The sequence below is a fragment of the Tachyglossus aculeatus genome, chromosome 6 (assembly GCF_015852505.1).
Source record: "Tachyglossus aculeatus isolate mTacAcu1 chromosome 6, mTacAcu1.pri, whole genome shotgun sequence".
NCBI classification, from domain to species: domain Eukaryota; kingdom Metazoa; phylum Chordata; class Mammalia; order Monotremata; family Tachyglossidae; genus Tachyglossus; species Tachyglossus aculeatus.
The window spans coordinates 27,999,897-28,025,430 of NC_052071.1; the positions used below are offsets into that span (position 1 = coordinate 27,999,897).

The following is a 25,534-nucleotide window of genomic DNA, read 5'->3' on the forward strand; positions in this document are numbered from 1 at the left end:
AGCTACAGAGAAAGTGTGTACCAATGATTAATATGATGATAAATTCCAAACAGTACAAAAAGTGGAGTTTTCCATTTATCAGTGGTACTGAGCATCTCCTAGGTGTCATGCCCTGCACAAAGTGCTTGGGAGAGTACAATAGAAATACTCAATGAGCTTACAATTCAGTGAGCTCTGGGTTTGTTGGAGTATAACAGGAATATTTTGAGTTCTTTATTTCATGAAAGCACATTAAAAATACAATTATAGCATATTTAACCCATAGGTTTTTCTTAATTTAAACATTCCCATTAGTGGAGATTACTACATTTTTAGTTTTCATCAATCAGTTCATCATCCTCTTTCTGATATTTAGGAATTCCATCATTTCCAACAACACTGTGCCTGATCAAAGGATTAAGGAAGCAGGTTAGATGAAAGCATTTGAAATTCAGAAATAGCATTGTGAACGGTTCTTATGGGAAGAGGAGACAGCCAGAATAAGCATCTTTACCTTCAGTCTGTCATTTATGCAGCTTTGAATATGCCCTAGAATTGTGTGGGAGTAACAATAAATTATTAACAATGTGTGTTTGGGGAAGCAAACTTTTGCAATTCCCTCAGAGTGAAAGAATGTACTAAATTCTTCCATCAGTAACACACAGTTTAGCGCCAAATTCCATTCATATTCCTATTTTATAAGAAGTTAAATACGTGTATGCAACAACTGGTAAGTTCATCTAAAGCTACCTTTGAAAAGTATTTTGAAATATCTGAGTCCAAGGTATTATCTACATAAGAAAGTGTTCTCAGAATATAGTGTTTATTTGCTCCCAAAATGTTCTTTTCCGGATTATTTTAACATCAAAACTATTTACCTCCAATAGCAAATATTTATGTTACCAATAAACACTTGCAAAAAAGAAAAAAAGTCACAATTAATATAGTTTCGAACAGCATTTCATTTTGAGCTGAAGAAATAGCCAAATATTTTTCCAGCTTATTTTGGCCTATTTCTTGCAAAAAATGTTAGGCTTTTGGGTGGTACTGTAAGGCATATTTTCACATAGCAATTCAAAAATATATTAATTCTTCTAAGTATATCTGCTTCTAAAACAAGTTTGCTGTTTACCTCTAGACTATAAGCTCATTGTGGGCAGGGAATGTGTCTGTTTATTGTTATATTGTTCTCTCCCAAGAGCTTTGTACAGAGCTCTGCACACTGTAAGTGCCTAAAAAATATATTTACCGACCAACTGACTCAACAGAAACATTTGTACTAGGTTTATTGATCTTCAAACTTTGTTTTACAGCTTTCATTGTAAGACTGATAGAGAGAGAGAAAGAAAGAGAGTGAGAGAGAGAGTGCTTGTTTTGGAAATGACCGTGAATTTTGGGGAAACAGAGATCAGGCCAGCCTCGTTGCTCTCCACCCCTTATAATAATAATAATAATAATAATAATAATGGCATTTTATTAAGCGCTTACTATGTGCAAAGCACTGTTCTAAGCACTGGGGAGGATACAAGGTAATCAGGTTGTCCCACTGGGGGTGCACAGTCTTCATCCCCATTTTACAGTTGAGGTAACTGAGGCCCAGAGAAGTGAAGTGACTTGCCCAAAGTCACACAGCTGACAATGGGCAGAGCCATTCCTGATGTCAGAGGACTTTGACAAAACATGATTCTAAGAGGCAGAATGGAAATATTGCCAAGCACCTCATATTATTTACGTATGAGAGCATAGAAACGATTTATGGTCATCCATATCCATCTACAGGAATATAGTTCACCATTAATACTTTATCTTCAAGCAGAAAACAGGTAATACAGAGGTATATGTATTTATTTTAATAAAGAGGTGCATACGAATATATTTTACATTATATAAGATTGACTTATTAACCTTTCATAACTATATTCTTATGGGTATAAGTACTCAATATACAGTACAGTCACTAAGCATGCTCCCCAATTTACAAGGCCTTTATTTTCCCAGGTATTTTCATTAAGACATAAGGCCATTAGCTAAAATCCAAAGTAGCTCTATCCATTATGAGTCCTAATTTTATGATGGCAGTAATCATGGTATTAACTAGGCCAAGTCCTTTATTTTATTTGAGCCATTTTATGGTCCATCTGAGTAACTCAAATTGGGTAAAATTATTTTACTTACGCTAACTCCTTAAGAGCACTAAACAAGAACTTTGCAGTAGTTGCAGTTCTAGTAACAGGAAAGGCACAAAACATGATTAATTAACTGCTGGGGGACAGTTCATTCACTTAACTCGATCTGGCTTTCAGTATCTAATTTATCTAACATTGTAGTCATTGGAAGTGTGCAATTCATGTAATGAAAACTATCAAGCAATTAATTCTCCTTTAGCTATCCACTATCAGGTGAGGTATCTTAGCGCTTAAAGCAGCTATCAACAGAGAAATGTTTCAGTAGAAGCTGGATTTTCACCATATTAGCAAATAAAACGATCGTGGAATTAGAAAACATAGCATTTTAGGCATCACAGCACAATTTAAGGCAAATTTAGATGTAGCATGTTGTAATCAGAGTTTAGTTAGCACTAACAGTAGGGGGTTTTCACTTAGTGTCATCTCCTTAATTAAGGACTGCAGAACTGAGTTTGGCCTGGGGAGAGAGGCAAAAGTGGGAGGCAAGCTAGGTGAGGGAAAAGGATGATAACGGAAGGAAAGAAATCTGGATGAGAGGGAAAATAAGAAGTTGCCAAGGAGATGAGTTCAGGAATAGAGGAAACCTGGTAAATAGTACCAGGCAGGAAGAAAGTTGAACAAAGACAGAAAAAGATCATAAAGCCAAGAAGACAGACAGACAGATTGGGAGACACCGATGCAATTCTTTAGGTTTCTTGTAAAAATTTGGGAAGCCCTACTAGCTTTAATATGGTGAAGAACTGTTAATGTGGCAAAGGAAAAAATTAGTAAGCGTGGTCTTCATTTTTAAGTAATATATCCTTTCTACTTTGTGTTTATCCTGCCATTCTGCTGTTTGTTGCCCTGTGCAGTTCTGTTGAAAGTGTTTGGAAGATAAACTTTTCAACTACTGCATAGAGTAGCATTCCCTGACAGTGCCAAAGTCACGAGAATCTGCACTATACAAGTTTGGTAGAGAGGAACTTCCGACATAGAATCGCAGTGCAGGTCAGTGTCGTCACTGATCTGAAGCAGATCATGTAAAAGTGTTCATTCTGTCTCTTGGAGCACTCCTAATCAATCAATCAATCAATCACATTTATTGAATGTTTATTGTGTGCAGAACACTGTTCTAAGCACCTGAAAGGGTCCAATACAACAGAGTAGGTAGACAAAACCTTATAAATAACACATCTTATCCAAGAGGCCTTTCCTGGCTAAGCCCTCATTTCCTCTTCTTCCACTCCTTTCTGAGTCACCCTTGCACTTGAGTTTGCTCCTTTTATTCACCCCTCCCTCAGCCCCACAACACCTATGTACAGATCCATAATTTATTTATTTATGTTCATATCTGTCTCAAGCTCACTGTGGGCAGGGAATAACAATAATAATAACTGCGGTACTAACTAGTTAAGCATTTACCATGTACCAAGAACGGTTCTAAGTGCTGGGGTAGATACAAGGTAATCAAATTGGACACAGGCCCTGTCCCACATGGGACTCACAGGGGCTCACATGATCCCCATTTTACAGATGAGGTAACTGAGGTATAGAGAAATTAAGTGGCTTGCTGTATCTACTGACTCTGTTATACTGTATTCTCCCAAGAACTCAGTACAATACTCTGCACACAGTAAGCACTCAAGAAACATTATTGATTGATAGACACAGTTCCTATCTACAAGGAGATTACAGACTGGTATGCCTCCCTAACATCAGATGCATAATTTCAGTCCATCTGCTCTTCCAAAATCAGGACTGCAAACTATCACGTTGGTCAGTTGTCTTGTTAGTGCTATTCCTGGAAGAAATAGGGAATTCCACCTGATGACCTGGGAGTTAGACTCAAGAATAAAGTTAAAAAGTCCCCTCTTGCATTCAGGGCATCCCAGAGGGAAAAAGGAGTGAAGATTAGCCAAGATCCATTTCACCTTTCCAAAAGCATCCGTCACCCCAGCTGAATAATGGCAGAAGGCAATGTTTAATCAGTATCACCCTTCAGAAGAACTGATTGCTTCTGGACACTCCAGACTCCATGATTAATGAAGACATTCAGAGAACCTTTAACGTGTTGTTGGAGCCAGAACTCCTCCTTGGCTTCACAAATCTCAAATGTAAACCGCTTGCATCCCCGGTCTATTTTACAACAGGGATTATTTCAGCAGAGAAAGAAAATCCTCACCCCGTGGAAATCTTTTGGTGGAGCCCAAGATGGGCAGGAATCTGAGAGAAAAGAGGCAGCAGCAACATAGAGAAAGCTTTTGTCTCTAGGACAATCACTAATGAAACTTTAAATCTGCCTTAGGTCAGCACAGAGGGAAATGTAGTTCTCCAGCTAGGGCAGAGAAAGCAGGTTCCTACCAGAAATTCCTACTGGTTCCTGGGGGAATCAAGGCAAATCAGCCCCACTTTCTGCCTGTAGTTTTTGCTTTTTCCATCTCTGTAATTCCCTTACAAGCATCAACCAGATCTGTTTGTTGGTTTTAAAATATATGTCTCTAGCTGTGACCAAGGCTTGTAACAGTGGGTTTCTTCTGCTTTCCCCTCTTCTCTGTGCTCCAGTCAAATTTAGCCCCAACAGGTGAGACAGAAGGGGTAATTTTAGCCTGTCTACCATTTTAAAAAAGGGTAGCTGCTGACCCTGCAGGAAGTTAAAGCCTCCAGCCTTGACCTTGCTCCTCTGCAGTCTTGCATTTCCTCCTGCTTTGAGGACATCTCTTCCAGGATGCCCTGCCAACACTTCAAACTTAACATGTCCAAAACAGAACTCATCTTCCCACTCAAATCCTGTTGACGCCCTGTCTTTCCTATCACTGTAGACAACTCCACTATTCTTCGTTTCACAAGCTCATAATCTTGACATTATTCTCAAATCATCTCTCTCTCATTCAACTCACATATTCAGTGTCATCAAATCCTGTCTGTTCTCCCTTCACAGCATCTCTAAAATCTGCTCTTTCCTCTCCAAACTGCTTCTATGCTGATCCAAACCGCTTCTATGCTGATCCAAACCCTTATCATAGTCCTCCTTGACTACTGCATCAGCCTCCCCTCCAACCTCCCTGACTCCTGTCTCTCCTCAAGCCAGTCCTTACTTCACTCTGCTACCCGGATCATTTTTCAAAAAAAAAAACGTTCAGTCTGCATCTCCCCATTTCTCTGGAACTGCCAGTGGTTGCCCATCCACCTCCACATCACCTTGCCCCTTCCTACCTTTCCTGGATGGTATCCTACTGCAACCTAGAAGCAGCAAGGCGTAGTGGATAGAGCATGGGCCTTGAAGTCAGAAGGTCATGGGTTCTAATTCCAGCTCTACCACTTGCCTGCTGTGTGGCCTTGGGCAAGTCACTTCACTTCTCTGTGCCTCAGTTACCTCATCTGTAAAATGGGGATTAAGATTGTGAGCCCCATGCGGGACAGGGACTGTGTCCAATGCAATTTGCTTGTATCCACTCTAGCGCTTAGTACAATGCCTGACTCATAGTAAGTGCTTAACAAATATCGTAATAATTATAATAATTAACCCAGTCTGCACCCTTCTCTTCCCAATACCAAATTACTCGCTATACCTCAGTCTCGTCCATCTCACCACTTCCTGTTCACCGGCTGGGGCCACTTTGGCCAGACCTGGCTGGGCTGTGCCCTGCACTACTGGGACTTCTGCTGCCTCTACGAGGAGGCCCATGCCGCCCGCCGCAACCCCTGTGAGCTGGGCCTGGACTGAGGGCCAGAGCCAGGCGGTGGACTCTTCGCCCCTCCAGCTGGACCCCCCACTGTTGTGGCTGTGCGACCTTGGGCTGGGTGGGAGTGGAGCCCCCAGCCCCTTCAGAGAATCAGAGTGGCTCAGTAGAAAGAGCACAGGCTTTGGAGTCAGAGGTCATGGGTTCAAATCCTGGCCCTGTCAGCTGTGTGATTTTGGGCAAGTCACTTAACTTCTCTGTGCCTCAGTTACCTCACCTGTAAAATGGAGCTTAAGACTGTGAGCCCCCTGTGGGACAACCTGATCACCTTGTGACCTCCCCAGTACTTAGAACAGTGCTTTGCACATAGTAAGTGCTTAATAATTGCCATCATTATTATTATTATTATGTCCTCTCTCTGGCCTGTAACTCCCTACCCCTTCATGTGCAACCCATTATCACTCTCCCACCCATTATCATTCTCCCACCTTCAAAACCTTATTAAAATTCCATCTCTTCCAAGAGGCCTTCCCTAATTCCTTCTACCTTCTGCATCACCTATGAACTGAGATCTGCACCCCAGAAGCACTTGGTACTCACCTCACCCTTAGACTGACAACACTTATGTACATATCCACAATTAATCTTAATGTCTGTCTTCCCCTCTAGACTGTAAGCTCCTTATGGGCAGGGAATATGTCTACCAAATCATAAGGTATGTTGTACTCTCCCAAGCACTTAGTACAGTGCTCTGCACACAGTAAATGCCCAATAAATACTATTGATTGGGTGTCTGACTGATAAGGTAAATTCACCTCTCTTACCTATCAGCCTCTGGGATCAGAATTAACTGCCTGAATTATGCTTCAGTCAATGAGAAATCATTTTGAACCTCATGTGTCTCCAGCACTTTCTTTAAGAGCAAGTTGAGATAGAAACAACTTTCTGATCAAAGCAGATCAGCACAGATTAGTCAACGGGTTCACTACAGGAGAGTAGATGGCAGAGTCATTTTAGGCTTTCTGTTTGGGCAACGAATCCAAGGACTCAGAGCAAAATCAAATCTGCATTCTCTGGAGCATGTAATTGAAGGTCCATATAAGAGCTTCTCCATCAAATGACAGCAGAGTGACATGTGAGTTGACTCCCTCAAGAGTTTGAGGAGGAGAGGCAGGTGAGTGACCTGCAGTGTGTTCTCTCAGGTCAGCTTTCTCCACGGCCCTCCCTGTTGCTTGATCAGAAATGTCTGCCACCTGGGATTCATGAGAATCCACCCCCTTGGGACATTATCGTAGATGACTTTGTAACTAACTATTGAATAAATCGAGGCTCGTCTTTCCTGGAGACATTTTGCAACTGAATTTGGCTGTAGTTAAGTTGTGACAGCATTCTGAATTTGGCATTTAATCTGTCTTTCACCCATCCTCCACAATTCCTTATTTGTTTCTAAACTGGCAGATGAAGCAGACTCGATCCATCAATCAGTTAATCACTGGCATTTACTGGGCACTGTGCTATAAGCACTTGGGAGAATTCAGTACGATCCCTACCCCCAAGGAGCATACAGTTTAGTGGGGGAGACAGGCAGGTAGGGGAAGTAACAGGGTATAAGGATATGTTTATTCTGACTTTTTATTTTCTAGACAAATAGTTCATTCCACTCTTTCCTCAGAGGACAAATATCAAAATGAGGTCAGGGTGAGCAAGGCTTCTGTGGTCTAGCCTGGTTTTCCATTGGATAACTCATCCTGTAGAGATTAGTCCATGAGAAGTAGAATGGGCATTTGAATGTTTATTCTCTTGTCTGGTGTCCATCAGTTGTTTCATCACCACAGGCCTGAATCCCCCAGGGGAGGAAAGATAAAAGAGCATGTTATTGAGTTATTCTATTAAATGATTTCAGGGTATTCTATTTGAATTTCATCCTCTGAGTTCATAAATATATTTAGTAGTTAAGCCAGCTTTTTCACAGAACTTGAATAAGAACTGCATACTATCTGTTGATTATTATTTACTGGGAAATTATTTCCTTTTTTAAGGTCCACTTAGAATGCAAGTGTTTGGTCCTTTTACATTATTGAGTACAGTAACAAATTCCAACATAAAACAGAATTTTTTAAATGGATCTAATAATCACATGAGTTTTTAATTAAACTTTTCTGTGAGGCAGCAAACAGTGATTAATAGCATTATATGATCATGAATAGAAAGAAAAGAATCCTGAATAAGACTATGAAAGTTTGCTATCCGTGTCTCTGAGAAACCTCGTACTATATTAAATTACATTGGGCATGGTTTCTTGTAGGGATGTGTTTCTCTTGTACTAATTATCTTCTTTGTCAGTAGTAGCAGTAGCAGCAGCAGCAGTAGCAACAGTAACCTTAATTGAACTCCCACTGGTTGTGGTGCACCGTATTTGGCATTTACGAAGTTCAAAATAATGAAGCGATACACTCCCTACACACAGAGAGCTTGCCCTATAATGGAAGAGACAAACCAGAGAATACCATTGCACCTGGAAATTCAATCATTAAGTAGAACGAGAAATGAAGCTGAATAATACAACTCTTAGAGTCAGACATAGACCAATAATGGGCATTGCATCTTGTCCCTGCACTGAAGCCCAAAACTTTCTAGAGTTTCTGAGTGGTTGGAAATTCCCAACCAGAAACTCCTGCTGAGAAGCTGTACTGTGCTTGAAGCCAGGGAATTTATCTCATGGAAGCCAAAGGAAAAGCACAGCAATGTGGTCAGCTCTTGGCCAGGGCCTTCATCTCCTTCCCCTTTTGGTTTTTCTGCAAGTGAAAGATGTTTGACCCAAGATAAGAAGAAGAGAGAGAAGTAATATCTTCCATCACTTCTGTACTGGCAGAATTCAGTTATTTGATTCTGTTGTGTCCTTTCGGGGGGCACAATCCTCAGTGTCCTATGCTAGCTGTGGAAGGCTGCATGGTCTAGTGAAAAAAAAAGAAAACATGGGACTTGATGTCAGAAAATCTGGGTTTCAGCCCCAACCTGACCACTGACCTGCTGAGTAACCTTGATAATCCACATAACCTTTCTAGGCTTCAGTTTCCTCTTGTTAAAATGGACACAATATGGCATTTATAGCTACTTCTTTTTCTCACAGGATTGTACTGAAGACTAATAGTATGGCTCATGTGAAATTTCTTTGGAAAATGAAAGTGTTATAAGAATTCAAAATGTGATTGTGGTGGCTTCTTTAGTTTTGCACTGCTGTACATTGGCCAGCTTTGAAAGTTTCTCATGCACAGTGTCCAAAATTTGATTATCATCATCAAATATCTCCTTAAGAGCTTGGGTGAGGTTCTTGCCATGCTTGGTGCTCCACTGATTAAAGTATTTTTAGGATTAAGTCAATATATTACCCTATGGAGGCAAAATACATTTTGATTTACCTGTTAAATTTTTATCATTACCTTCCATAAAGTAATGTGCTATTTTTTTATTCATTACAGAGTCACAGTAGTTATATAAACATCAGGCAATGTGAAAGCAACCAAGACACCAGTAGGGAAAGAGTGTCTGTGTCATCTCACAGTTCCCGCAGATCTTCACACACAGCCATGTCCGATTCTGCATGTAAGTATGTTAAAGCATTTGAGCAGATTCCACTACTGACAACATAGTTATTTGAAGATTAATTGATCCTTTACTGAAGCTCCTTGAAATGTTATTTTCTGTAGTTGTGGAGACAACATGGCCTAGATGAAAGTGCATGGACTGGTCATTGGAAGAGCCAGGTTCTGGTTCCAGGTCTACCAGTGACTTAGTATGTGTGACCTTGGGCAAGTCACCTAAACTTTTTGTGCCTCTGTGTCCTCATCTGGAGCATGAGGGTGAGATACCTGCTCTCCCATCCTCTTAGACTGTGAGCCCTATGAGGGACAGGAACTGGGTCTGATCTGATTATATATATCCACCCCAGTCTTGGCACTCAGTAAGCACTTTAAAAATTCCAAATTAATTTACTAAGATGCTGAGAGTTGACCCTAAATCTTAATCTCCCTTCCATTCCAAAATCCTTGGTAAGTTTTGAAGTAGATATTAAAGAATGCTTAGAGAGCTGAGATGCAGATTGGGGAAATATTTCATGCTTCACCGTGTTAGCAGATATAAGACAGTTTCAATTTAATTTAAATCCTGAAAGAATTTATTTGCATATCACTATTTCAGGGAGTAATAGAATCAGGAATACGGAAGTACTTGCGATTTACTCTTTATTTCCAATTTTAGTTCCCTTTCTTTATAATCTTGTTATGAGTTTATTTGCTACTGATTATTGGCCACTGCAAAGAGAATTCCTGTAGCATGATGTACCTAGAAGTGAATATGTTTTCAGAATTTCAGAAGTTTGTTCAGTTGGATGAGGAGCAAAAAAGATGTGGAGGACAAAGCAGCTTAAATGCATGAGCCCAGCAAGTCCTATAGAGCTCGGTTGAAGAATTCAAAAAATGTGTCCAAAATTCTCTATGCCTACAACAGCATCCGTATCTTTGGGATATATGTGCTAAATAAATTATTTCTCTTCCTCTGTTATTAAACAACAATAGATGGGGAATAGTGAAGAGTTCTGAAAAAATTAGCTTGACTTTGAGTGATTTTTTAGACCATCATCAAACGACTGTAAAACAACTGGAAGTGGATGGGACCACCCAAATTGTTACAACTTAACAGCATCATCATCATCATCAATCATATTTATTGAGCGCTTACTGTGTGCAGAGCACTGTACTAAGCACTTGGGAAGTACAAGTTGGCAACATATAGAGACAGTCCCTACCCAACAATGGACTCACAGTCTAAAAGGGGGACTAACAGCCCCTAGATCCATCACCATTTTATATTACATTCATTGCAGACATTATATTTGGTTTGGAAAATCTTGAATACATTTTTGTTGATCTCAATGAAGAATATGTTACTGTGAGAAGTTGAAGAGAAGTCAATCCAGAATTTGTCTGAGGAGCTAGTAAGTTTAGCACTGGGATCCAGTTCTTCCAGTATAATTTACTTCATGCAATCTGCAATTAATTTAATGCAAGATAATTCTTTGTGAGGTTATGCCTTTAGTACATGACTCTTTATGCTTCTGTGTAATAGAGATGGAATTACCCAAGCAATTTTAATTGTATTTTTAAGATTGTCTAGCTGGCATTTAATTGAAAACAACACTTCCATTACAAATGAGCCCAGTTTTTTTATGATGGACTGGCTAATTGATTTGAAGTTGTGATAAGAGACAAGGGGCATACTTGGCACCTTTGCTCTGATGGCTGTTCTTGCATTTTCCCAGGCTACAGCATGGCTGAGTATAGCCTAGTTTAGGGTCAGAGATGGTCAGGTGTGATAAAAATCCGAGCCAAATGTTTATTTGGAGAAGAGGAGGAAGGGGAGGTGGTAGAGGTAACTTTGCTTGAAAGCTAGAGAGGTTGTTGATGTCTAAAGGGCCAGCTCTGCCCCTATAGCAAGGCACTGTAGCCAAGTTTACAGGGCCCAGGCCTGGAGTCAGAGGACCTGAGTTCTAAACTTGTCTCTGTCACTCACCTGCTGTTTGACCCTAAGTCATGTAATTTCTCTGTGCCTCAATTCCCTCACCTGCAAAGTGGGGATTCAGTACCAGTTCTCCTTTCTTACTTAGTCTGTGAGCCCTTCAAGTACATACCCCAGGGCTTAGTAGAGTCCTGGACATTGATTGAGACTGTGAGCCCCCACGGGTACAGGGACTGTGTCCAAGCCGATTTGCTTGTATCCAACTGAGCACTTTGTACAGTACCTGGCACATAGTAAGCGCTTAACAAACACCACAGTTATTATGAGAAGCAGCATGGTGTAATAGATAGAGCACAGGTCTGAGAGTCAGAAGGTTGTGGGTTCTAATCCCTCCTCCACCACATCTCTGCTGTGTGATCTTGGGCAAGTTACTTTACTTCTTTGTGCCTCAGTTATCTGTAAAATGGGGATTGAGTCCGTCAGCCCCATGTGGGACAGGGATTGTGTCCAATCCTATTTTCTTGTATCCACCCCAGCGCTTAGTACAGTGCCTGTTACATAATGTAATAATAATAATAATGGCACTTATTAAGCACTTACTATGTGCAAAGCACTGTTCTAAGTGCTGGGGAGGTTCCAAGGTGATCAAGTTGTCCCATGGGGGGCTCACAATCTTAATCCCCATTTTACAGATGAGGTAACTGAGGCACAGAGAAGTTAAGTGACTTGTCCAAAGTCACACAACAGACAAGTGGCGGAGTCGGGATTAGAACCAATGATGTCTGATTCCCAGGCCCGTGCTCTTTCCACTGAGCCACACTGCTAAGCACTTAACAAATACCATAATTATTATTATATAGTAAGTTCTTAACAAATATTATTATTATAATTACTATTATCACCAGTGGGCCCCAGGTCCTCTTCAAAAGCAACTGATGCTTCTCAGAGTCAAAATATATCCCAGCTATACAAGGAGCTACTGAACTACTCTGCCATATGGGAGCCTTATTTAGGTGGTACAGTGCCATTTCTTCTCACCCAAATAAGACCCTGGAAATGATCAAAACTCTTACAGAGTCAATTATAACAAAAGTGGATCAGGAAAGATAAGGAGATATCTTCAGCACTTGTTTATGAAGAGGCAGTAGGAGACTGAAAACTAATAAGCAGAGGAAGAAATAGTCAGATGTAGAGGTAAAACTGAGCCTTCTCTTTGCTCAAACTGGTAAAAATTTGGAAATGGAAGAGGGACAAGATGAAGCTTTAGGAGAAATCAATCAATCAATCATATTTATTGAGCGCTTACTATGTGCAGAGCACTGTACGTTCACTGAGTGAGAGATTAGGGCATGTATTGGAGACCAAAGAAGCAGTGCCAAAGCTTCTGGAAAAGTAGAAAAAGACCCTCAGGTAACTCACACTGAGCCAAGTTGGAGGGGAGGAACGAGTGGATACCACCTTACTGAAGATGATGGAGAGGTGCCCATTTTTTCCTTTGATTCATTTCTTTATGAGTGTCCAGCATCGGTGATTCCAAACATATACAGGTTGAGGCCATCCAAACATAATTTAGTAAGAAACTTCAGAGATGATATCATGACCCAGACAGAAGGCTAATCAGCTCAGATAGAGTTTTCTGTGTTGGCTAGGAAACTGAATACCTCACATAACTCGGCTGGGGGGATTAACTTTTCCCCCATTCAGTTTAAATACAACTAATGACATTATCTTAGTAATATTCTTAATCGATTTCTGGAGTAGTGAAATGTAGCAATGTATCTCCTTTCAAAGTACTTTCAAAGTAGTTTATTCTTAGTTGCTTTAGTTGGCCAGATGTCACTTGATAATGGATTATGTTGGGCTTGTGATGGTTATTAGCATGAAAAACATTTTCCAGAAAGAAAATTGAGAGAATTTCAAGGGAAACATTTTCAGCAAATATGTAAGTCCTGATGAGTGCTATGAGGCCCCTCCTTGTCGTTTGGTTTAGAAATCAGTTTCTCCACAAAGACTTTTATATTTTTCAGAAACTGTTCTGACCACCAATTCTTTAAATTTGGCATGATTCCAATCCAGGCTGCTTTGTAATATAGAAAGAGGTTTCAGCACGATTCTTTTGAAATAGACCGCTACCCTGATTGTTTGGAAATATTGACCCAGGTTGATTTTTGTTTACAGATATATTTATTTTTCTACAGCTACGTCATCCATGCGGCCAACTGAAGCCAGCACTCCGACGAGGCCGTTGGTTTGCCTGGGTCAAGATAAGACCCCCAGGAGGCTGTCCACCAGCAGCAGCTCCCAGGTAGATCTACCAACGTTTTTGGTTGGTAACTCCCTGGCAGGAGATAATTTTTATATAGAAGCACCTTCTGTCCATATTTTGCAAAGTAGGTATATTTGTATAGGACTCAGGTTTGTCACACTCAAAGGCAGAATGACAAACAATAAAAATGGATGTGACTTCTGATGTGACTTCTGGATGTGACTGCTGAATTCTTACCTTTCTCCATGAGAGAGTTTCACAAGAAAAAAAAAGAAATTTTCCTTGTGGTATTTCTTAAGCACTTGCTCTGTGTCAAACATTGTTCTAAGCACGGGGGTAGATACAGGTTAATAAGTTTGAACACAGACCCTGTCCCACACAGAGCTCACAGTCTAGGTAGTAGGGAGAATAGGTATTGAATAACATTTTACAGATGAGGTAACTGAAGAACAGAGAAGTGAAGTGACTTGCCCAAGATCACACAGCAGACAAGTGACACAAAGCAACGTAGTCTAGTGGATAGAGCCTGGTAGTCAGAAGGACCTGGGTTCTAATTCCAACTCTGCCATTTGTCTGCTAATGTGACCTTGGGCAAGTCACTTCATTTCTCTGTGCCTCAATTACCTGTAAAATGGGGATTAAGATTATGAGCTCCGTGTGGGACATGGACTGTGTCCAACCTGATTATTTTGTATCTACCCCAGCACTTAGTACAGTGCCTGGCATATAGTAAGCACTTAGCAAATACCATTACAAAAAAAGGTGGCAGAACCAAAATTAAAACGCAAGTCCTCCAATTTACAGGTTTATGCACTTCCCACTAGTCCAGAATGTTTTTTCCAAAAATCCTTTGGTACTCCTATCGTAAACAAATGCTCAGTCTGAACTTGGTGTCTGACCCAGAAGGGTATTTCTTAGGTGCTCCTGTACTTATTTCTTCAATGGGATTTGTGCGCTGCTTTTCACTTGTGGTCATTCAGGTCAATACTGTCTTAGAGTTTAAGCTTCTCAAGGGCAGGTACTACGTCTATTTAAAATGCCTTCTGTGCCATCCAGCAGGCATCATTCAGCTGCTGGGGCTCAAATGCTCTTTGATGGTGTTTCTCGGTAGGAAGAGTCTTTTCAAAAAAGTTTATTTTCATTCGACCTGGGATTTAATGCATTGTAATCACACAGCAAATAAAGATTCTTCAGCTGACATATTAAATTCCTGTGGATCCATGAACCGTTCTGGAAACTTGTTGACATTTTACTAGACTACCTGTGAACTGTTGGTCGAAGCGATTTTTGAAATAAGTGACCAAAATGTTATAGGAATTAACCCCCAAACAAGCCCATTAATTTCTCCCCCGTTTATCCCTTTCCAGGCTATAGTACCTCCACAAGCACCTGCCGAACACCTGACTCAACATCATCTGGCCCAGGCAGCGGTACCCGCCCAGCAAACGCTAATGGTACATGGACTTTTCACTTTGGCTCAGGAAGTGAAGCGATGAAAGTATGATCCTATCCGGGCAAGACAGATAATTAGGGAAGAGAGTCATTTTCTGTCTTCAGAAACAGCACATTCAATTTCTCTCAGATTGATTAAACTGCGATACTTGTACTCATTGTGGTTGTTTGCTCACGCACTGTTCTTTCTGGGTCCTGAAAGGACGGAGACATGAATTTCATCATCACTATTTCATCAATTGGAAAACAGAGATCTGGGCAGCTGGAACAACTTATTCAAGGGCATGATATCTGAAAGGGGCAGAGATAGTAGAGATGACAATGGGAACAGGAGGAGAGTAGGATGGGAGGGAGATAGAGAAGAACAGATAGGGCTAATGAAAATTGGAGTGGAGGGGAAGGATCATTTGGGGATTTGGGAGAAAGAAAAAGAATCTCTTCCTTTGGTTTTCTGAGGGCAGGATGACCTTGGGCAAATCACTTCACTTTTCTGTGCCTCAGTTACCTCATCTGTAAAATGGGGATTGAGACTGTGAGCCCCAAATGGGACGGGGACTGGGTCCAACCCTATTTGCTTGTTTCCATTCCAGCACTTAGTAAAGTGCCTGACACATAGTAAGTGCTTAATAAATACCACAATTATTATTATTATCGTTATTATTATTATTATTGTTATTATTACCCTAGGGGTCAGTGTTTGCAGTCAAGGGTTGGGGAGTAAAACAAGAAGCCCGAGTCCTGGGATAAGGTGGGGAGAGGACAGGCAAGAGGAGAGGCAGAATGAGGGGGGAGCATATTAAATGTCTGTCTCACCCACTAGACTGTTAGCTTATTGTGGGCAGGGAATGTGTCTACCAGCTGTGTTATGTTGTATTCTCCCACGTGCTTAGTACAGTGCCCTGCACACAGTAAGTGCTCAATAAATACCCTAGATTGATTGATTGATTGATGTTTTAAAAACAAACCTTTGCCTAATTATCCATTTTATTCTCAGAAGAGAGAGATCATTTTTTGCTAAGATAAACGTTGGCATGCTTAGAAGGAGAATGTTAATCATAGGAGTTGGCTACAATTTAAGCTGTCCAAATCTATGTGTTTGGCTCTGCTGAGCCCAGCCTGCGGATTTTTGGAAAGCAGAACTTGGCATGACTGTTTGCAATAAATGCCCTGCGGGCCTAACTTGGAATAATCTCTCTTGTAGCCAGTGTACCACTTTCCCGCCCAGCTAGGGATGATGCACCAGCTCAAGGAACAGCTGGAAGAGAGGACACGTATATTACAAGCTGACATCAAAACGCAGCAGGAAGAGCTTCATGTGATAAAAGAACAGCTTCAACTTGTGCAGGATTCCAACTTGCAGGTTTGTGAGTGTTTCTGAAAGCAATATAAGGAATACGGAATGCAGAAGCTTGCCTTCAGCGGGAAAATATCCCAAGCATTTAGCCCCTTCTGCCCAAAGGGCAAATTTCTTTGCTTTAAATATCTGGGTGTTGCCCATTTGTTATAGAGGAACTCTGTAGCTTTTTCTTTTTTCCAGTTTCAAGCCAAAAAATTCATTCATTCATTCAGTCAGTCTTATTTATTGAGCACTTACTGTGTGCAGAGCACTGTACTAGGTGCTTGGAAAGTACAATTCAGCAATAAAGAGAGACAATCCCTGCCCAAACCAGAATTACAGTCTAGAAATGTGGCCTGAATTGGAAAATCAACTATCTGTGCTGCATTCACCTTTATTCTGTTAATTTCTGAGTTGCTGAAGGATTGTAGATTTAGAAAATAGCCAGATTTTTTTCTTCCAATTTTCTGTTCTGAACTCCTTCAAATAGCTGCGTAAGAACTGAGCAAACACAAAAGACCATAACCATGTTTGAAGCTTTAATAAGTACATGAGTCTAATTGAAAAACATTTTGATGATTTTGAATCAGACTGCAGAAGCACAATCGAAAACATTTAGCACTAGCAATCAAGGCAAATAATATTGGGGTTACTTTGGAATATGTGAAAATGTCTTTACACAAGCAAACATTTGATTTTCTTCTGATTATTGTGTTGATCCTTATCTTTTTTCTCTATACCCTAGGGTTTTTTTAAGTTTTAATTTAGTGTGGTGCAATAGAATATAGGTTTATGTAAAATATTCCCATTGTTTGTGACTCTGCTTCAGTTATGCTATGTACAGATGTATCAGATATCTGTTCAGCGTAAGTTGCCTGAGGGGGCATCTATGCAGAGATGTCCTGGAGTCAAGAGGTAATGCAAGATGGTATAGCAGGAAGGATGTTAGGGCTACTGGGGCAAGTTAAGAAATTATCACAGAGGTGGTTACTGAGGCTTTGTGCGTGGCCGAGCTCTCTGAGACAATGAATTTCCTTTTCTTAGATTGGGAGCTCCTTACGGGACAGAGACTGTGTCCAACCTGATTATCTTGTATCTACTTCAGTGCTTAGTACAGTGCTTGGCACATATTAAGTGCTTAGCAAACACTATTATTATTATTATCAATATCATTATCATTGGTGTTGTTGTGGTTGTTATTAGGAGAGCAAAAAACCCAAGCAGAGCCGGTGGAACACTCATTATTAGGGAATGAGAGGTGGGAAGAAGAGCCAGAGAAAGGGTCTGAGAGGGAGTAGGAGAACCTGAAGAGTTCTCGATCTGTATACCAAGGTGAAATAGCTACCAAAGGGGGCCCAGAGGTGAAGCATTATTAGGGAAAAAGAAGAGAAGGCAACAGGTTTATTTATGCAACCCGTCAGAGGAGTTTGCACAAGAATGGGAACAGAGAGATGGAGATTGAAAACAGTCCCTGCCTTCTATGAAGTATTTAAGAATAGGGAGGGAAGATTCTGTTTGAGACGGTGTAAATGCAGCCGGGCCTGGAAGCCGGGTAGATGGCTTCTCTGGTTCTGTGATTTACCAGATTCTGAGATGAAAGCTTAGGACTCCTCGTTTTCTAATCATGTCTCGGGCACCATCCAGTGGTAGTTTTGAAAATTTGTGCAAGGACTTCAGCTAGGACTTTCAGCTAACCTGGAGATGAGGCGGTTGCCAAGAATCTGTTTAGGTAGGATTTGGAGAAAATTGTGGTTTCCTTTCCCAGGTTTGTTTTCTTTCACTAATGTAAAATTAAGATGGAAAAATCTGAAGAAGTCATGCTTCTCTCGCTGCAGTGATGAACAGATCGGAGAGTAACGTGAACAGTGATGTTGATGTTCACTGGGGCCACCGATGCATTTTTATATGTAGGAAGCCAAGGTGCTTTGCTACAGGAATTTGGCTTTTAACTTTAGACAACCAGTATTTCTTGTACAAAGGAGAGTGTACAATTATTACTATTTCCTGGGTCTAATAGTACCGGGAAAAATAATGAACTGAGTGATACAACCTTGGAAATAGTTTCCTAATCACACTTTACCTACAAAAATTATTATTTGCACTAGCCACACCCTCATTTATAAGTCCTTTTCCTTGCCCTCTAGGCATTCATTCTTCCCATTCATTCTTCCTTCCATCTAGCTGGGTGAAGAGGACACAGACCTCTTTTTAATGGTATTTGTTAAGCACTTACTTTCTGCCAGGCACTGTACTAAGTGCTGGGGTAATAATAATAATAATAATAATGGCATTTATTAAGTGCTTACTATGTGCAAGGCACTGTTCTAAGCGCTGGGGTATACAAGGTGATCAGGTTGTCCCACAGGGGGCTCACAGTCTTCATCCCCATTTTACAGATGAGGTAACTGAGGCCCAGAGAAGTTAAGTGAATTGCCCAAAGTCACACAGCTGACAAGTGGCAGAGCCAGGATTCAAACCCATGACCTCTGACTCCGAAGTCCGTGCTCTTTCCACTGAGCCACGCTGCTTCTCAAGACAATCAGATTGAACACAGTCCGTATCCCACAAGGGGCTTGCAGTCTTAATTCGCATCTTACAGATGAGATAACTGAAGAACAGAGAAGTTAAGTGACTTGCCCAAGGTCACACAACAGACAAGTGGCAGAGCCCAGGTTAGAACCCAAGGCCTTCCAGACTCTCAGGCCCATGCTCTTTCTGCTAACCCACAGTTTTCCTCCTCACAATGCAGATCCCCACTAAGGCAAGCTCAAAGAAGAGAGAGAGGTTGCACATTCACCTCTTTCTACAACGTGCGGGTTGCATTTTTAACCCAGACCCTACATTAAAGAAAACTCACATTGTTAGTCTCACCCTGGGTCCTATGCCACACTCGTGAGCATAACCATTTCTTTCGACACCACATCATGTTGTACTCAGACAGATATGTGGAAAGAGGTTCCCTAATTGTGCTGTCGCTTGGTATACAAAGGATGTTCATTTTGGGGTAAAGTGTATTTAACTTTTTTAGCCCATGCCTGAATTCTATGCCTGCAAGTAGGAAAATTAATATGAGCCATGGGCAGGATAGAATTCCAGATGGAATTAAAATTGGGCCTGAAATAAGCCCCACCTCTCTCCAACTGTTTGTTGAGTCTTTCTTGGGAATTTATATTTGTGTTTTTGGGAGGACACTTGTTCTCTTGGTTGAGCATTTTGAGAAATAGAGAGAGATGGGGGGAGTAGTGTGAAGGAGGAAAATAAAGGAGTGGCTTTAGCTTGTGAAGGAGGGGGCCAGGGAAAAGGTGTCTGGATCATAAGTATTTTTTTCAACCCAGAATTGTTTTTTACTAGGCCACCTGTAGGCTGAATTAGTATAAATTTGGGAGAGGATAAGGGAAGAGAGGAAGAAGAAGGATGGAAACTCCACAACTCAAGACTTGGGCCTCCTTTCAAAGAGTAAAAACATGACCAGGTAATAATGTTTAGATTAAAAGAGAGCCTTTGACATGGTTTTTGTCACTGTGCAACATGCACTACGTGCAATGTGAATTTTAGTCTGTTTCCTAGCCGCTAACCAGAGCAGAAATGGTTGTTTCTTCAGGAAACCCAGCTCAGTATTCTGCAGAGACCACTCAGGAGAACCAGGTGATGGCCCGGGATAGATCTCCAGATCAAGGCAACTAGTGTAACAGGCTGCTGGAGGTGGAGAATGACTGGTTCTCACAGCCCTTCCCTTGCTCTGTTTCCCTCCAGATGTTGATGCAACAGCCCCTTCCTCTGGGCTTTAACCATTCCCCATCCCAGACTCCACGGAGGCCTTCCCGGCAGACCCCTGGAGCGAGCAGGCAGCCTCCCGAAATAGCCAAGAAATCCCACGTGGCACTCATGGGACCCAAGCATTACTGTGCTTCACACTTACCCTCGCCATGCCAATTCCTCAGGGAACCCTGTGTCACCACCGCCCAGGTACGTTCAGTGGTGGTTGCTCAGCAACTTTTTCTAGGAGGGTTAACAGCAAGTGGCAAACCCACTCTCAAACATCTGATGTTCTGATATTTCATGTAGGTGGGCATGAAACAAGTTATTTTCATTTAGGAGCAGGGGTAGGGTTTGTGATTCCACTTGGAATAAAACTAGATAAATCCTGACATCACGTCTACTCTGGGTCTCTGTAAACCAGTAGGTGTTGAGCTGAAATTTCCCAAGGCAAAATTCTATCCATTTTCGTTAATTCATAGGATGGCAGCAGCTCGGGGCTAGGTGTTGTTCGATCCATTTGGTAATTGTAGACTTCTTTCCGGGCTTAGGTACAGCAACCGCAGCATGTGATGCGAGGAAGCCAGGCCCAGCAGACACGCCTACCAGCTCACACTAGTATTTCCATGCCCCTCTACAGCAATCCTGTGCTCTTTTCCCAGGCGTCTCCCATTACTGTCTCTGCTCAGATGCCAACTGAGATCAGTGAAAGGCAACAACCCCCCGAATACAGCCAAGACCGAAGCTTACGGTAAGATTCAAGGGAAGCCCTGGGCCGGGAGGTTTGAGATCACACCCACCTAATTTCAATCCCTGCAATAGCTGCAATGAAGTAAGACGCTTCCCTAGTCATGACCTTGGTGTTTGTGCTTTGATTTTGGGACTTCTCAGTGCATTCTGCACCAAGTGCTATTTCAGAAAAAGCCAACGGCCCTCACAGGATCATCACCTCTGATCACTGATGGAAGAAAATTTCAATTGAAAAAATGCAGTGGAGTTTTCATTGCTAGAAACTTTGATCCATTTCTGAGCTAAACCAACTGACGTGCCAGGGAGTGTACATCCCAAGGGAAGTGAAGGTTTGGGTGATTTTTCCCATTGACTTGTTTATGCAGAGAGAGTACCCATTTGGACAATTCAGACCTGAAAGTGCACTTTGGAGCCTTAATTGTGCATGGAACAGGCAGCTCTCGGTTCTTACTCATTTCTCCTCTGTGCCTGTTTAGCCCAACTAATGGATTCAGTGACTGTCAAGCAGTCCGTTTTATGACAGACAATGACTTTCAAATGACTTTCTGTCTGTCTAGAGGAGATTCCTGATAGTCCAGAATTTGTATTCTATCTGGAAAACTCTGTGCACTGCAACTGTTTTCACGTTTCACAGTAAGCACTCAGTAAATACGATTGAATGAATGAATGAATTTTCAGGGGTTCTTCAGATTTCCCCAGGATCTCCTATGAGGTTCACTGAAAATTCATGAATACTAAAATGCACAGGGTCCACAAAGCCTTCCGAGATGTGATGTTTAATGAATTGGTCCCACTCATTCTATGACTAGAGCTGAAATGAGTCTTACCAAGCAGGTGATCCTAATTTAGAAAAAGAAATTAATTGCATTTGAAACTTTTCCGAAGAATATTGATTTGCTGGTGTGAGTTTGATGAAAACATGTTTATAAAGGTGTAGCATTCTCTTTTGGTTTCAGTATCCGTGTAGCTTATGCTGATTTCTCCTCTTCAGATTTGTCCAAGATCAGCAGCAGATGCTGCCCTCATTACAGATGCAGCCCATTACATGTAGCACCATCATCGCTCCCTCCTCTTCCTCCTCCTCGTCCTCTCCTGCCTTCACCCCTTCTGTGATGATCTCCCACTCCAATTTCCCTTCCCACCAGACACACCAGGTTCAACTCCACCAATGGCCCCAACAACCAGCACCACAGCATCATCTCTACCTACAGGTAAATCTTCCAGGAAGGGAATGTTAGTGCCTGGTTAGGAAATTGGCTGAAAAGGTAGGAACGGAGGCTAGGAGTAAACAGTGTGGCCTAGTGGATAGAGCCCGGTCCTGGGAATCAGAAGGATCTGAGTGCTAATTCCGCCTCAGCCACTTGTCTACTGTGTGACCTTGGACAAGTCACTTAACTTCTTTGTGCCTCAGTCACCCCATCAGCAAAATGGGGATTAAGACTGTGAGCCCCATGTGGGGCATGAACTATGTCCTACCAGATTAGCTTGTATATACTCCAGCACTTAGTACAGTCCCTAGCAAATGCCAATAAAAAATAATAGTAAAAAGCATTCCTCTATTTGTTTGCCTGGGGGAAGACTATAATGATAATGATAATAATAATAATAATAATATGGTATTTGTTAAATGCTTAGAAAGTGCAAGGCATACTTGGGTGAATACTAGCAAATCAGGTTGAACACAGTCCCTGTCCCACATGGGGCTCACAGTCTTAATCCCCATCATACAGATGAGGGAACTGAGGCACAGAAAAGTGAAGTGACTTGCACAAAGTCATACAGCACACAACTGGCATCTGTTGTACTTTCCCAAGTGCTTAGTACAGCACTCACCGTGCATCCAGTAAGCACTCAATAAATACCATCGATTGGGGAAGTGTCAATAGTGGTGTTCCCCAACTTTAGGAGCTGCCTTCGGAAACAATGTAACTCAAGCGAGTGACTGTGAAGAGAACCTGACCATCTTTTTCCTCTGCAGATGGCAGCTCCAGAATCCGTCCATGGAGGACAGGCCCAGCGTGTTTTCCAGCCGTCCCACCTTCCCCCACAGGGCACCATGAGCTATTTCCTCCACCCTCCTCAACAAAGCCATTCCCCACAGAGCCTACAGGACCTGCCAGAGATGCAGCTGCCATGACATCCAGCAGGAATGTAAGGGTGACAGTAACTTTGGAAAAAACTGCAGGGGATAAAATAGAGGAAAGGACTGACAAGTGCCAAGGAGAGGAACCACACCCGTAGATCAAAGTGGTAAGATGGAACTCCGCAGAAAATCTGGTGCCTGGGGTAAAGGTTTTGCTGAGAAAGGATGATTCTCCAGGAATCTCTCTGCTGACATTTATTCCTTGGGCACAAACCCCATAGGGGGCATTCCTTCAAGAAGTGCTGCCAAAGTGGCTGGTTCACGGTGTAACAGTGTGACCTAGGACTTGAAACTGTGGGTAGTTACCATGGGTCTGACACCATATACCCCACATGTTGAGGTCATATGAATGTTGAAAGATTGGCTGTAAACAGTATGGTTGATTTGGGAATTCCTTTCTGCCAAAGCAAATCATCTGAACTGGTTCAAAATCTGGTAAGAGATGAGGTTTTCTTTTGCGCAATGCCCATTGGAAGAGAACCCAGCTACCCCCACCACAAGCCATTCACCACCTTTATGGTGCCGCCTCAGAACCAGAGATGAGTGATTTCCACCTGCAGATCCGTGGGAGCATTCAGCAGTTACAAAAAATTAGTTCAGGACTTTGGTGATTCATAGAAATTTTACTGAAATTCACTGTGAATATAAGACCAGCTTTTAGGACACAGCAACTGTAATACCAGCAGGATTGTGTTTAAGGTTTGTGTACAGACCTCTTTTCATCAAAGTAGTTCAATCGTGGGTTACTTCGTACATTATTTTATCCTTTTACTTATACCTCAATACCATAGCATTTTTTCGCATCATTGGTCAATGCTGCTAATTTATTTAACACCACTCTTGCCTGAAATTCTTACTATTGTTATACCAGCTCACTTCACAGCTAGTAAGATGCATATGTTTTGTTTTTGTTACCGAATACGCATTAATTTAGACAGTTTCGCTCCCTGTGGTCAGTGCAGGCCAACAGCCCTTCTCTTAACTGCCAATGCTGCAGGTATTCTATCGCCACCTCAAGATCAGTGAAGGCAAACTTTGGGGTTTTGCTAGTTAAGTTCCAAGTGGGCAGTTCTTAAAAAGTTTCATATTACACTAATAATGAGACCATGTTGCAGGGCAATAGGGTTAGCAATAAATTGTATTTCTGTAAATTATCACTTTGGCATGTTAGGAGATTCATAGTTATGTCTTTTCCCCCTCAGAGGTTGTTGTTCTAGAGGTCCTTTCCATTTGAGGCTCTCCCACCTGAGTGGTTGATGTTCACCAGTTTACACGCCCAGCATAAAAGATAGGAAGATGGTCATCGTAACGTGGTCTTTCCAGTACTTTTAAATCGTGCAAGAAATCATTTGTGAGCATTTGGGACTTATTCACAAAGTACTATTTTGGTTGGATGTTAGCAGTAAAGTTTAGGGTAATCTATTATGTAAAATGAAAAGATGAGTTAACATCTGCTAAATAAATGCCTGGTAAATTAGACTGTAGCTAGGAAGCATGGCGGGTGGCTGTGGCTTCGTGTTGAAGTGGATCTGAGGTGATTCTGATTCTTGTGGGAAACCTAGCTCTTGTCCTATGCAGTGTTGTTCAGGGCCCCACTCCTTCCCAGTGCATTTCTGGGTTCTGCCAGGTGCGGGGTGAGGATCAGAAGGCCTGAGGTTGACCTATCCTTAGGTCTTCACCATTCCTTGTTGTACTCTGAGCAAAGCTTTGCCATTTGGATAGAACAGCTAGCAATTGCCAGGAAAGACAGAGCATCATCAAAGGAAATAGGAAAAGAGAGATGGGTTTTTTGTCTTAAAATGCAAGTCCTGAGCCACCGACAATCTTTCAGCAAGACTGATTCTTCCCAACAGAGAAGTCTATTCCAGGAGTAAGTAGATTGGATCTTCCTGCTAGATTGCCATCAGAGAACTTGAGGGCAGGGATCATATTCATTCACTCATTCAATCGGATTTATTGAGCGCTTACTGTATGCAGAGCATGTTACTAAGCACGTGGGAGAGTACAATACAATAATAAACGGACACATTCCCTGCCCACGACGAGCTTACAGTGTAGCTGTAAGCTACTGCATTGTATTGTGCTGTCCTAAGTGCTCAATACAGTGCTCTACACTTAGTAAATACCATTGATTGAATAAGGAGGTGGTGAGGACCACGAAGGGAGGGGGAGAAAGCATGGAGGAGTCAATTCGTTTGTGCTTTCAGGCTCCCTAGGGGCCTTCGCCAGAAATGCATCAGCAAAAAATGAATCCCTTCTCATTACATCTCCCTTTGAATGCTGTGACCCATGGAAATGGTCACTAACCAAAACATATCATAGGTAAAAAAAAAACAGTGGAAAAATAAATCAGCATGCTCCAGCTCTCAACTCTCTTTCCCCACTTACTGGTTTATCTGTAGGAGATCGTAACAGGGAAGAAATACAAGATGATCCCTGTCCCTGTTTGTCATCAGGTGGACATACAAACTTTCTAAACCTGCTGGTACCCAC

At 41.8% G+C, this 25,534-nt stretch overlaps 1 protein-coding gene across 2 annotated transcripts in view; it reads left to right on the forward strand.

The window, feature by feature from the left end:
- Positions 1-24,987, forward strand: part of PASD1 (PAS domain containing repressor 1) — a 106,301-nt gene extending 81,314 nt beyond the window's left edge. The window contains exons 13-20 of one of the 2 annotated variants that reach the window (XM_038748490.1): positions 9,304-9,427; positions 13,537-13,643; positions 14,972-15,058; positions 16,258-16,416; positions 20,146-20,358; positions 20,700-20,899; positions 21,890-22,109; positions 22,877-24,987. In XM_038748490.1, coding sequence (XP_038604418.1) covers positions 9,304-9,427; positions 13,537-13,643; positions 14,972-15,058; positions 16,258-16,416; positions 20,146-20,358; positions 20,700-20,899; positions 21,890-22,109; positions 22,877-23,035 — 1,269 coding nt within the window. In that variant the 3' untranslated portion in view covers positions 23,036-24,987. The remainder of the gene's footprint in view (positions 1-9,303; positions 9,428-13,536; positions 13,644-14,971; positions 15,059-16,257; positions 16,417-20,145; positions 20,359-20,699; positions 20,900-21,889; positions 22,110-22,876) is intronic. The other variant, XM_038748492.1, reaches the window with a different exon arrangement.
- The last annotated feature ends 547 nt before the right edge of the window (positions 24,988-25,534 follow it).